The 15,367-nt window shown below is 33.0% G+C and overlaps 1 protein-coding gene across 1 annotated transcript in view; it reads right to left on the bottom strand.

Moving 5' to 3' along the window:
• Window positions 1-15,367, bottom strand: part of LOC143046867 (uncharacterized) — a 61,039-nt gene that overhangs the window by 16,124 nt on the left and 29,548 nt on the right. Inside the window, exons 19-26 of the mRNA XM_076219927.1 lie at window positions 14,560-14,849; window positions 7,312-7,466; window positions 5,736-5,960; window positions 4,447-4,534; window positions 3,994-4,150; window positions 3,153-3,285; window positions 1,323-2,240; window positions 902-1,122 (exon numbers count right to left, since the gene is read on the bottom strand). Of these exons, the coding sequence (XP_076076042.1) occupies window positions 902-1,122; window positions 1,323-2,240; window positions 3,153-3,285; window positions 3,994-4,150; window positions 4,447-4,534; window positions 5,736-5,960; window positions 7,312-7,466; window positions 14,560-14,849 (2,187 nt within the window). The remainder of the gene's footprint in view (window positions 1-901; window positions 1,123-1,322; window positions 2,241-3,152; window positions 3,286-3,993; window positions 4,151-4,446; window positions 4,535-5,735; window positions 5,961-7,311; window positions 7,467-14,559; window positions 14,850-15,367) is intronic.

Below are 15,367 nucleotides of genomic sequence, written 5' to 3' on the forward strand. Positions count from 1 at the left end.
ATTTATTTAAATCTTTTGAATTAAGGTAATCAAAAATATCTCCCCGTTTTTCCTTCATGTGAAGTCCTTGACAATTATAGGACATTATTTTAATGTTTTTTCCTACCATCATGATATTTGTTCTTCAACTGTGAAGTATAATATTGGTAAAAACAAAGGAAAAAATAGTTCATGCGAGACATCAGGACTGATTTCATAATATTTCACTTCCTGAAAAAAATATTCATATATATGCCAAATACCAGAAATCTATGTACTGATCTACATAAGAAAATGTACTAAATCTCCATATTTAAATATCTAGTGTATATCTAATTCTCTCGCTTGCTTTCTGGCAGCTAGTCTCCCTTTACGAACTAGGAGAGACCAGGGGTCGATTTCACAAAAAAAACTTACGACTAAGATTAATCGTAAGTATACTGATTTGCTCATGATTTTAGACCAATCTTAGTCGTAAGTTTTTTTGTGAAATCGACTCAAGGCCCTTTATTACTCATAAAACAAGATACAGGAAACGAGAAAAATTATTCATTAATAACTTGCTTTTTATTACGATGCTTCACATAGAAGACATTTCAATAGCAAGTAGTAAAACGGCGAATTATCTTAGTGATGAGTATCTTAATGTCAATTAAGTGAAAAACAATATTGTTTATATCATCTCTTTGGATAGTTTTTTTCTCAACAGAAAACCGATTTAACACTCATGTTTGTTACAATGAGCTTTGTATATTATTTGTCATTCGTTTGATGTGTTTTGATTTTGTCATGATAATGGACCTTCCGATTTGAATTTTTATTGGAGTTCGTCATTTTTTGTTATATTAAGCTCAAATGAGTTATAATGAGCAATAATGACATATTAATGACTCTTAAACAACACTATTGTTCTTATACTGACCTTTCCTCCCGTGCCGTTTTCAGGAAATCCAACTCTGGAGGGAGAGGTGCTGATGTTTTCATCTTTTCTAATTCCTTTCTTTTATCGGGATTTTTCAAGTCTTCCTCAGTCATATGTGAATGCAGCCATTCCTCTCCAGGTTCCAGCTGTTTATCGTTATCGTCATCGTTGGCCTCAGGTTTCTTAATAAAAACTGCATAGATGACGGCAATGATGATCACCTGAAATGTAGTTTATTATTTATAAATTATTATACATGAATCAGTAATCTATTGCACGTACTGCTAATAAATCAACATAAAAATAATTCAATAATTTTAAAAGTAAAAAGTGTTTTTTAATACAAGTTTTATTTTATTAGTTATGTTTTAAAGATTCAAATTATATAATTAAAACCGGGTTTCACATTTTGTAAACATACCTTTAATGGCTGTGAAAAGAAAATGGACTCAAAACAGGATATAAAGAAGGACACCAGCCATTCTAACGATTTCTTTGGTCCAAATACGCCACCAAATTCCACTGTTGCCCAGAATGCAACAGCTACAGTACAAAATGATATCACATAACCGATATAAATTCCCCAATAAGGTAGTTTAAAGGGCTTTTTCGTTTTGTCATCTTTTTTAAATGTAAGTGCCCTAGGAATAGGATTGAGCTCTGCTGATGGTTTTTTCATATCTTTATTTGGAGGAGGATGAACACTTCTATCATTGTCGTTCTGGTGAGTATCGTCTTTATCCTCAAAAGATTCGCCTCTCTCTAACATTTCAAGCTCATTTTCCAATTCTACTTTGACAGCATCAGGATCAAGATCTGATTTTTCTCTTGTTCTTTCTTTCTTTGCATTCTCAACCATATTATTTTTTACTTCTTCCTTCTGTTTTTCATCCATACCATGAACTTTCTTTTTGACACAGGCAAAACATAAAAACTTGCTATAAAATCGGTATGCAAGTGTTTCTTCAATCTTCTTAGGATATGGTTTTGAATATCGAAATAATGCAACAATCAAAAGATTGATTGGCAGTGACATTAGGCCACTGACTAATCCGATATATAATCCTGTTGGGGTCACCACAATTGGACCTACTCCATACTCCTTTGGATTTGACCCTTCATCAGACTTGTAGAATGCAATACTTGTAACCATGGTGGCGAACAGTAGTGACAAGCAGCATGTTAATCGCTGAATGCGAGTGAAATTACTTTTAGCAGGACGTTTGAAGATAGAAAACCATAGATGACCATCAGCTAAGCTGTATTTTGTTTTTGTCCAGAAAAGATAGTTAAAACTGGTTAGTTCTGCACGACCAGCAACAGGTATCATTCTGTCAATCTAAAAATATACAATTGACACTTATTACTTTTACATAATTTGTTTAATCATTGTATCATTCTTCTGTAAGACTAATATTCGTCTGCATTACTAGTACTAAGTTTAGCTCATTCAATGAAAGAATAATTTCGTTGACTTAAAATTTAAGATTAAACAAATGATTATTTGTATTTTATGAGTGTTTGAAAATGACCTGACTAGTAATAAATATACAAAAAAATTTAAATCTCTCATTAAATATCTACAATCTACAGTGAAGACAAAACTATGGTTAATATTTTTCGTGAAAAAGTATAACAAAATACACCGAACTCAAATGTAAAATCAAAAAAAGGAAGTTCATAAAACAGACAAAAATTTAAACGTTTGACTTTACCAACCAACGGAATCAACTAAAAACATATGTCATGTTCCTGACTTGGTACAAGCAAATTCAGATAGAACTCTAAAGTATATCAAAATCTAAGGTTTTTCTTCACCTGGAAGATATTGGTCGAGTCGTAGTTTATTTAATCCTTTAATAAGACGAAATAATGCGTGTCTAGCATGACAAGTAATAAAATAAGTATTGGTTTGAATAATATTTCATTCAATAAATCAAATCATGCTATATATAAGACTATAAATTATAAGCACAGACAAGCAACATTACTTTAATTTAATCTGCCTCGAAAAAGGCCTGGTTTTAATGATGAGTTATTACAATGGAAAACAGTATCATTCAAAATGTTAAAGTGAAACTGGACCATAACAAAATTCTTCCTTGCAGTAACAACTTCACAAAATAACTAAAAATAGTATTTGCTATTCACATAAATGGCTTTAAATGACGGAAGATTTATCCATATTTGAAGTGCCCTTTGTTAGTCATCATTAAAATGTAAAGAATCAAATATTTTTCTACAAACATACTAGGCCATCATCGTCGTCAAGTGATAACCAATTTTCGCACACAAAGAAATATTTATCCCCAGTTTGGAGGTCTTCTATCTGCATTCTACTAAAGTACCACGGTGGATTACTGCCCATGTTGTCATGCCAAATTCTGAAGAAATAGAAAGCAGTGAAAGTCTGTCCATGTGTGAACACAAAATCCGGCAGAGTTTGATACAAATGTCTAAGAAAGACTTCAATCTAGTACGTGATGTCTAATCATGTGATATAAATTGTCAACATATTTTATAGGAGTAACACGACGGGTGTGAAATTTGAAGCTCCCTTCCGGAACACATGTGACCAACCCTAGTTTTTGGCGGGGTTCGTGTTGCTCGGACTTGCTTTCTATGTTGCTTTTTTTGTAGACTGTTGATTGTCTTTTTTTATAGACAGCGTGTTGTTAGTAGACTTATGGGTTTGTGTGTCCCTTTTGGTATCTTTCGTCTCTCTTCAAGTAAATATAGGTACAGTTTGCAACAAAATAACCGTTGATCACGATTTTATAATTGTCAGGCTCATACAGTATTTTTAAATAATAAAGTTATTAAAATTTAGATAACAACTTATTTGCAGAACATATGTGAACAAAGACACGATAATTTGATATATGTGTGCCCAAGAGTCTAAAACCAGTTAACATGCATGAAAAATCAGAAAAATACATTTCCGAGGTAGTTCCAAGTTACTTTGTGTTTAATGCATGATGGTTTATCATTATTTATAATTTATTATGCCCTTTATTTAGTCTCAATAACAGTGGTATAAATGAACATTCCTTTTTCAAATGCCTATATAAACTGCCTTGTTATCCATGTACCTCAGATGCGTTAGTTTACCAAGTGACTTAGGAACTGCCATTACAAACCCATCAATGTTGGATGCTTGTAATACAGGCCTTTTTTCATCAGCAAGAAACCGTGGAGAAGTTTCTTCTTTTTCTCCAGTAAGTATAAAGGAAACTTTGGCTGTAGTCCCTGTAAAATTAAAAATGTACAAATATTTGACAGCTTTGTTACTGTATATACGTTTAATATCGTAAAGTAATATTTTCTATCTACGTTTTTTTTCCTTCAGTTCTGCGAATGCATTCATCTTGATAATAAATATTGTTGAACATTATTTTTTTAATTTGTGCATATGTTCAATAGTTAAGTGTTGGCTTTAAGATTTGCTGAAGCTTTTGTTTGGATTGTAACATAATACTTAAACCCAAAGAATAGGTTTAAATAAACATTTTATTGTGGATTTATCTAAATTCTTGAGCCATTACCTGCTCCTTTTCTGGATCCTGTGAAGACCTGAATTTCATATAGATATTTATCTCTAGGATCATTATCTGGTAGAGGTGACGATCCAGCCTAGTAAAAAAATCGTATATTGATATTGGTAAAGGGCTTTTGTTGACACTTATGTATCTGGTATAATTTCGGGGTTTTATATATTTACTTTTTTTTTGTGACGTATATTTCTATAACGTTCATGTAAACCTTTTAGAAAGACAATAACAATCAAAACCAAGGAGTAAACAAAGACTCACAAAACCAAAGGACATTTACAGCAACAGTTATAAATAATAATTAAGAAATTACATGGTTTTTTTCAAGACCTGGGGCATACTTAACATATAATTCAACAATAATATGACTTTAAGGAAAAGTTTTATACATTTTTTCATATTTTCAAATCTTTATACTTAAACTATTTACTCCTCCGATTATTGGACTCATCTCACACATTCTTCATTCGGAGTTTAGTATGACGTCCATTATCACTGAACCAGCTGAGGGACGCCTGTGGGTGCGGGAGTTTCTCGCTACATTGAAGACCCATTGGTGGCCTGTGGCTGTTGTCTGCTCTAAGGTCGGGTTGTTGTCGCTTTGACACATTCCCCATTTCCATTCTCAATTTTCTTAAGACATGTGATGCCATTGTGACATTGAATATGGAAATATATAACAGTTGTTACCTATTCGTTCGATGTTTTTCGATTTTGACATTTGGTGAGAGACTTCCCGTTTTGAATTTTCCCCGGAGATAAGTATTTTTGTGATTTAACTTATCACGCCAATCAAGGTATAGATATGATATGAAATATACTGCAGGTATACTAAACATAGATACGTGGATTACAATGTGGTGCACGTTTCGTCTACAAAAGACTTATTGGTGAAGCTAGAATAAAAAAAAATTAAAAAGGACAAACTAAAGTTGAAGTTCAAAAGCATTCAGGAACCCAAAATTATGAAATTCATTCGACAAATACTTTTCACGATATCAATTCACATCAAAACCTACGGCAAATTGAAAGATCATGATATACGAATCATTACTCAAACCAGTAGGCAGTAAAAGTTTCAATTAAACGAGACAAAAACACGAAAAAAAGCATTTTAATCAACTTACAACATACGAAAGAATGAAGAAATATTGTTTACAACTCAAACTGACAGAAGAACCAAGAAAATGTTGTTTATAACTCAAAATAGAAAAAAGGGAAAAATTACAAGGCAATTTAAAACTTAATCAGCCATAAAATTGAAGAAACGTTTTTAATCTTACCATGATTTTGTCCATTAAATCTCTTTTCCTTGCCCAAATACACATAAGCACATAAAGACACATCAAAGACACCATAGTACAAAATATAATAGGATTCTCGTCTAATTTTGTGAAAGCTGAATCGTTGAGATCTATAGTATTCATAGGTACAGCGAAACCAGCAGCAAACGATGTCAAATGGCTAGATAAACAATGGATGCGATCTGGTGTTGACAGTGGCCCGACCTAAAACATAAAAAGAATGATGAGTTTTTAAAATCATTTGATAGATTTGCAAGAGTAAGCAATATAGAGCGTAAAATCTATAATAAAAAAAAAATTTGAAAAAAAAGAACGATGAGAAATTTGGCTTTGCATTTTGCAAATAGTCCTTTATTAGATCAAATGAATAGAAAAGCAGAAAGAAAAAACAAGTGACAATTATGACACGTTTGAAAGATTTCATTCTGTTAATGTTATGTAGGCAATTGTACAAATAAGCTAAGCTTATCTACTCAAACATTTAGCAGGCAAATACATCTGATTTATGTGTATTTTGTTCCACTGAAATTGACTTTTTTCTTTCAATCCTTTAGTTTGATTCGTCAACATGAATGTGACTTGTTATTTCTCAAATTTTAAATTGTTCAAGGCACACAACAAGCAAGCATCGCATGAATATTTATGACGCTATAAACATCTGACCAATTCTGGCCACAAAATATCGAAGCCGCAACTTTTGAAAAACACACACTAATCCTTTGTTATAAAGCTTTTTTGATGTCAATATTTGCGCCCTCAAAACTGCTTTCTACCAGTAACAAAGTTAAGCCTAGCTTATTTCATTTTACTAAAATGAATTTACGTTTTATATATACTCCTTTACCATCAAATCTTGTAACGCCTGGTTTCCAACTAATTTTCAGGCGTTATAACGGTTTTTTTTTTCGTATTAAACAATTCAAATGAGAACGTTCATGATAATTAGAAAGTATTTGACATTTTTCTATTATCTTGTTATATGTGAATGTCTGTGATTATTTGTATAGTGTATACATTTGTGCGCATGTGTCACTGACTGTATTGTTTCGTCGTTTACATGTAGTCTTGTATGTACGTCTTATGTTATGTTGTAGATAACAACTAGCAGCCATCATGTAAGTAATTTGCGTTTTCGAGCATTTAACAAGATGACATCTTCATATACTCTTTATAACGTTACTGTGTGGAATTTACCTTGAAGCAAAGTCGCAGATATTAAATTATGGGAATGTAGTATCTCAGCAGATGAAGTTTGTTTTTTGTGTGATATCATTAATTGTTTTCATTCTTCGATACGATAAATAACATTATCGACTTACTTGTACTTTTGTTTTGGTTGTTTATTAAATCGACTTCATAGGTATAAGAATTCTTCTGACAAGATTTTCATGATGCGTTTATTCCTATTTTCTATCAACCATTTGTGAACCTCTAAATGCCGTTTGACTTTTATCGTAGTGGAGTTCAGTGACCTATACCCCTATCAACCATGTATTCTTAGCTCCTAATATTAATCTTATTAAGATTTATCAGGTATCCATGTTTGTAAACTAACCTCACAACCTTCGTTGGACCATTGATCTGCTGTTCTGTCCCACCAAATGCAGTAGGCACTAAATATACTAAGACGATAAACAGCTTGTTTGTATGCAGGTTCAGGTGGTGGTTGTGTAGGCTTGGGTGTTTTCGGCGGTTTTGATTTTGGGTACGCTGCAATTGAACGATAGAAGATATACAAGGTAGAAGGTAGACCATTTCAATTGATCTTAATCTGTTTTGCAGTAATACAGCTTGACTCACAAGAAAGTTATCCTTCCATCAAGACAGATACACGTGTGTCGCTGTTTCCACATAACAATAGTATATTTTTACCTCTGCACACCTCAATTCCATAATAACCAAAAGCAGTTAAGTATCTGTCCTACCTGATAGTATTCAACATAAGTGACCTCACTTATTATTGCTTAACTAATGACGAAGACAACTTACATATTTTGTAATATTCAGCATTATTTAAATGGCCATTACAAAATATCGGTCACGTCCGGTATTGTGGCATGCACAGTCTATATTAATGACATCATCGAATGTCAAATATCCCCACTGCTTTTTAGCATATGATGGCCGCAAAATGGTTGTCACAAATAAAGCAGAAACTACCTATGTATTCAGAGAAGCTGATATTGTTCTTTTTATCAAAGGGAATCGGGTTTTTAAAACAGCATTTATCAATCTAAGATATTGGAGATATTCTTGAAGAGCAAATATTATAACGCATTTAATTAACCAAGACATTTCCAAACTGTTTGGCATGGATGTCTTTTATTTAGAAGTAGCTGTCAAATGTATTAATTACTTTCTAGAGCTCCACATATGATATCGTCATTTATCTTATAACTTTCTAGAGCTCCACATATGATATCGTCATTTATCTTATAACTTTTTTAGTGGTGTCTTGTCTTAATGAATTATACACCATTGCTCCTTTAAATCATGAGTATAAAGTAAACAGCATTGAGAAAACAGTTACAATGTTTATAATTTGGTAGTTCAATTGCACATTACGTCTTCATGAGACTCATCAGTGGCGAAAAAAAAATATTCTTTTCCCTACTGTATTATTTGGGGAAATCAGCCATGCTTTTCATCATTACAACTATATTCGGTTTAGTGGATCAACAAAATGATATGATATAGTTTGAAAACATTATAGGAGGATTTCCTGTAAATAACACATGTTTCTTCAAAGTTATAAACCATAAAGCTCGCTCATGACCCAAAGGCAGAAACAAACAAAAAACCAAAGGATTATAAAAAAGCCATCTAATGTTAATTAAACTTCCTCGTGTATGAAGAATAAAATTTCTTATCCATATGAAAATTAGGAGACGTGGTATAATTGTAAATGAGACAAGTATTCATCCTAATTCAAATAAAGTGTATATATGCAATTATATGCAACCAAACTGCTTACAATAATGAGGAAAAAATACATACGGTATAGTCGGCTATAAAAGAACCTGACATTAATAGTATACAAAAAATAATTAAGAAAACAAACAGCCTAATTTGTAACAAAACAATTTACGAAAAACAAATATGAACTATAGGCTCTTGAATTCGGTGAAGAAAATAAAGAATGTGGCGAGGTAAACATATTTGTAAGCGCTCAACTTTCCCTCTTACCTGAGTCAGTGGTGTAACAGCACAGCATAAAAACAAATTATAAAAATCAGCTGAAGAGCCTTAACTAATGCCCCCAAGGGTGACTAATTAAAAGATAACAAGTTATGTACTTTTTGTAAACTTAGAGAAGAAACCATTGAAATCCTGTTTTTTGAATGCCCAATAAATTAAAAATTGTGGCAGTCTTTTTCTAATATTGTGAAACTTTTTTTGTAAACTTGATCTCAACAAAGAGAATGTGTTTCTTGGTTGCAAACATGAAAGTTTATTATTGAATCTGCTAATAATAATTACAAAGAATTAAAAACCAATTGTTCAGAGAACAATTGAAAGTCTTTCCACATCAAATAAACTTTGATAAGATAGTTTCTTCATACTGATGCGATAAATAATGGTTTAATTATATTAATGAGTGATATAAGTGAGATAATATGCTACTTCCGGTGAAATGAATGTCACTTCCGGTCTCATCTGATAGCTTCTTTCACACTGATTCCAAAAATATATAGTTTTTATCTACTTTTGTATGTAGAATGGGAGATAATTGGCCACTTCCGGTTTGTTGGAAGTCATTTTTAATCTTCAGTAATGAATTTATTTAACTATTTGACAAATTATATGGATTCTGAGTACTTTTATATGAAAAAATTGCAAAAAAATCTACTTCCGGTTTTCTCAGGATCACTTCCGGTAGCCATTTTTCAAGGTCATTTGGCACCTAACATTTTGTACAAAGTCAAATGGCTTTATAATGTTAATAGTTGAAGTTATAATCAAATAACCTTATATTAAGACATTTCAGGGGCACTAACTCCTATAAGATGCCATTAGATTATATCAGACCAAATGCAGCATATCTTCATTACAATAATGCAGACATTTTGCACTTGTTCTTTTATATGTATCTTTTAAGGTGTCGGAAAAAATGCAAGAACAAGCAAAAGTCAAACTTGAGAACTTGACCTTGACCTTTGACCTTGACCTCATTTTCTAATTTAGTACCTAGGGGCCTCAAATAATAATATCCCAGGCTTATACGGTTAACGGTTAATGAGTTAAAAAAACATACCGACAAATATATTTTGTAAAGGTAGATAACTCCTATAAAATGTCATCGAATCGCTTCGATCCAAATTAGCCAAAAATTCTTGAGGATGTCACGAACAAATTGTAAAAAGAATTATGTCGCTATCTGTTTTTGTTACGAAGGAGATGCACACAGATGGTAAACAGTGAATAGGGAGATAACTCTTACAAAGAAAATGGTTCGCCTTAGCAGGGTGAAATTTAAAAGCGCATAAACTATAGGATACCATATAAGAAATATCTAAGCGACATATTGTGAAACAAACATTTATCGCAAGAACAAAATTTGGCGGAAAAAAAAAATAATAATAATCAGAAGAAAAACAATAAGTCTTTCCACAGAAAAGTGGAAAGACTTAATTATATATGTATATAAATGTAAATTAAATGAAACAAAACCAAATATGGTTGAGATAAAGAATAAAATAAAGAAATACCAATTTCTTGAATATCATTTTGCACCAGATGAGTGAAAGTATTAGTGTTGAATTAGCTGCTGAACCGTAGCTCCAAAGTCTCTATGTTATTTTTTGACTATTTGCGGACCATATGGTCTGCAAATACTCAAAAAATAACATAAGGACCCAAGAGTCACGGTTCCGCAGGTAATTCAACACTAATACTGTAATAGCTGTGGAACCGTGGATCTTGGGTCCCTATGATATATGGTCAGCAAAAAAATAACATAAGAACCTGGGAGCTACGGTTCCGCAGCTAGTGTTGTATGTGAGAAAGTCAGAATGAGAGAGAGAGAGAGAGAGAGAGAGAGAGAGAGAGAGAGAGAGAGAGAGAGAGGAGAAATAAATCAAATACAATTTATATGTTAAAACCTTAAATATTCTTATTGTTCAAAAATTAATTAGTCAGAGAAACATGTTGCATATTACTTTTTTTCTGTATTTACCCCTTGATACCATTGTCAGGTGGTAGTGTATTGGGGTGTGTAAAATCCTGACTATTGAAAAAAAGGGGGGGTGACTGGGGAATAGAAATATGGTCACTTGATCTTCTTCCGACCGGCAGTAAAACACTTGCCAAAAAGTGGCGTCCGTTTGGCTGTGCGGGATGTATCAAGTGTTTGCAACCACGCCAGGTCAGAATGGGGACGTTAAATCCGCTGCCTCGTGTAAAGAGAGTGCCACGCTCTGTGCAAGTTAAGAACCCTTGTACCAACTCTTTGAGGGGGGCGTAGGTGGCCTGTTGTAATGCAAAATTTCTGTCCCTATCCAACATATCCTCATTTTCTAGTGGCAGTCTAAACCCCGACCATTATCCCAGATGGCCTCTTTTGTTATTTATTGTTAACTTGTTCTCGTCCTGAATATGCATGAAATATTTGCCAATGGACGTTAAGCAACCAACAATCAATCAATCTTAACTAATGATCGATACAATACAGAAAAAAACATCAATGAAAAACACTGAAAGGACTTAGCAGGGTACTTCTCAATCCCATGTCCCTCACAACAACTAAAAACACTAAGTACAAGTATATTCGCTGTCACTGAAAACAAAAAATAAAAAGTAAAATCACAAAAATACTGAACTCCGAGGACAAAATTCAAAACGGAAAGTCCCTAATCAAATGGCAAAATCAAATGATAAAACACATCAAACGAATGGACAACAACTGTCATGTTCCTGACTTGGTACAGGCATTTTCAAATGAAGAAAATGGTGGATTGAACCTAGTTTTAAAGCGCTAAACCTCTCACTTGTATGACAGTCGCATCAAACTCCAATATATTCACATCGATGCGTGAACAAAGAAGACATAATAGGTAGCATTGTCAAAATATGGGTACGGCAGTTATCACTGTCAAAATCTCAAAACAAACAAATATTTAACAAAGAAGCACAAAAAGCAACTATCAAATTTAACAACCACATTCATTGATTCTCATGTTTGAAGTTTAAAATGTAAGCGTACGACACACAGGAAGAACCATAACATAATTTTGTCGTTCAAAGTATTTTCAAAATAAATATAATTTCACATAGAGATTGGTGGTTTACAGGGTTACAAAATCAAAAGTATGTTAGAACTTATTCCAGAAACAGACCAAGACCTAAAATTATCTAGAAGTTCTTTAGAATTTTTAAGAATCCACATATGGTTAATACCACTTTGCAAGTAAAATAACTGTGTCGTTCAAAGTCTTTTCGACTTCATAATAGAACAATACCATAATGATATATAATAAAAACAATCACACATTGGCGGGATCTTTAAAAGTACAGAGTCACGTCGTACGAACCAAAGAAACACAAAAAGTCGCACATACAAAACACACCAGCAAAATTGAAAGATAATACAAACACATTACCGGGATGTATAAGTACCGAGCCACGTCAATTAGATATCTCAGAAAACAGACCAAACAGTAAAAGTAGTATTAACTAGATTTGGCAATGCAAGCAATATCGGATGTCACCCTTCCCCCATAGCCACTAAATCGTAGCCAGTTTTAAAATTTTAAACAGTGAATGCACATATATACTGATGGCTATACATCTCTTTGTTATTCTTTAGAACATTTAGCGAAATTACAAATTTTACGCATAATTTGTCATGCTTGCCTTGTTTCCATGGCAACGGCAGCCATTTCGGAATTTCCAACGCCAATTGCTGCTTCCACACATGACAGACAACTTTATTGTGAAGTTTCATAAAGTTTGAAGCATTCTGAAATTTTTGAAATTTTTGCCATGGTTACATAGCAGTTCCAATGGTTGTCAAAATCATTCATTTATAGTGGACAACTATATTGTATAAAATTTTGATGTTTTTAAGTTAAATCATACCAAAATCTGAAGTTTTTGGAGCATTTTGACCTTTTTTGTATTGTTTCCATGGTAACAGCAGCCATTTATGAAATTCTTACTCCAACTACCACATCTACAAATGTTGCTCATCGTTACTGTAAAGTTTCATTAAGTTTGAAGCATTTTGATACTTTTGAAATTTTTGGTGTAGTTTTCATGGCAACATAGTAGTTCCAATGATAGTCAAAATCATCCAACACCAGTTTATAGTAGGCACCTACATTATATTAAAATATAATGATTCTAAGTTGAAGCATATCCAAATAGTTCACCAAAATCAAAAAAAAAATCCATGCTTGTTCCGTTTCCATGGTAACGGCATACATATTTGTATGTTCTTAAGACCTACTGCAACCCGACATTTTGTGTTCCTCATTATAGTTAACTAGATTGATTCCATTGTCTCAAACAAATCTGCCGGACAAAAATCATTGATAGGATAATAATAATAACAAAGAAACAGAGGAAAAGCAATATGTCACCCAACATTGTCGATCGGGTGAAATAATAATAGAACAAAGACAAATGAAAGAACAGTATAACACGTTGTTAAGATGATATACAACGTCAGTACGCAGAATCTATACATCAAGACCATGATGAATTATTTGTGAAGCTGATACGAAATATTTATCAACAAAGTCTTGGTACCTTCCGAATATTTTTTTTAGAAAAAAGACGAGACGTTCTTTGACATACCCCTGGTTCATCAACTTTCTGCTCAGACAATGGTGACGTTTTACAAAGTCTGAGTAGGAGATGCAATCTCTTGAATATCGAATAAGTTTGGAAATGTATATCCCATATGCAGGTGAAGTTGGTATATTGCTACTAAGGTGGGAGAAATTGATAATTTCAAAATTAAAATCGTCTCGTTTGTCATAGATTCTTGTACTGAGATGACCATGTATGTCAAATTCGAGGTATAAGTGTTAAAATGAGACGGAGGAAGCCATGTCTGTTGTTTCTTTAATTTCTAGTTTTAGGGAATATATCAATGGAACCCAATCAGAACAGTTCGGATTGTTAATGGAAAGAACATCATCAATATATCTGAAAGTGAAATAAGATAATGTGGCTTCTTTGATCTTATTGCTTTTGACAAGTGTCTGAAGGAACTCCGATTCATATGAAAATAATGAGAGGTCGACAAGGAGAGGCGCACAGTTTGTTCCCATAGGAGGGTTGTTGAAAAATTCTACCTCCAAATTCAACAAATATGTTGTCGATAAGAAACTCCAGTATACTGATCACTAGTTCCTCTGGTCTGTGAAGCATGTTTTACCCTTTTTTTTTAACTTTAAAGAAAATATGCATTATGATATCCTTAAGTAATGAATTTATAGCGTATGCTACCAATATTATGTTGAAATGCATTGTGGATTATTTCTTTCAGACGATTTTTCTATTTCACACGGGGAATGGTACTATACAGGGTTGAAAAATCTTAAGTTTTGATACAACTAATTTCAGAAAAAGACTGAGATTTAAAATTATCTAGATGTTCTTTAGAATTTTTTAGAATCCACATATGGTTAATACATAGAGGCTAGTTTAAAGTCATTACTGGTTTCAATATTGTTAAATTGCATATTCAAACATGGCCTCTGTTTCATTTAAGTAAATAAGTTACAAGCGCAAATAAACAAAATATTCATGACTTATCATGATCGTCCTTGTTGTAGTTAGATAACATCATGCTTACTTGTACACTCAACTTTTCCGCCTCCGCCGCCTCCTTCGCCTCCTCCAGATCCTCCGTTATATCCCCTTTTCTTTTTGTCCTCAAACGAATCCAACCAGTCCTTAATGTCCTCTTTTTGGTCTTCATCTCTTGGGAAGTATTTGCACGTGGTTGTATATACTTTTGGTGTCGTAGTCGGTGGGGTGGTTGTAGGGGGTGCAGTAGAATAATAATGCCAATATAGAGGGTGATCTTCGGACATGTTCATAACAAGATGCTTTATCCCAATGTAGAATTTCGTAGTTTCATTTCTGAAACAATTATACATATAATAGACACTGGATAATTCATTATGGTCTGAACGTCAGTCATTTATAATTTTTCAGTTTTAACATATTCATTTATAGTGGATTGGGAGACAAGTTATTGCAACTTATATTAATCCCTTATCACTTTGCGGATACGAGTTCTACCTTGTAGCGGCATTAGCCTTCTCATTTTCAAAATTTAAAGGGTGTCTTTTAAGAGCAGGAGATATGTCTTTCTCTTAACCCGTGTCAGCCATTTATCGTCCTCTTCCGATGGACTTTCATCGTTTCCTCAAGACCATACTCGCAAATGGTGTCAAGGTAGAACCGAAAATTCAGTCCCTTAAATTTTCTCCCCGGAACGGGGATCGAATCAGAAACCCTTGTGTTAGTAGTCCGATGCACTAACCACTGCACCACGCTCATCTTTTTTGGTTATGGTATTTAAAACATTTCTTTGAAATCAATATATATTATTCTAATAAGATTTCAATTATATGGAATGTAAGTAATATAATATA

This window comes from Mytilus galloprovincialis, chromosome 9, assembly GCF_965363235.1.
Source record: "Mytilus galloprovincialis chromosome 9, xbMytGall1.hap1.1, whole genome shotgun sequence".
NCBI lineage: Eukaryota > Metazoa > Mollusca > Bivalvia > Mytilida > Mytilidae > Mytilus > Mytilus galloprovincialis.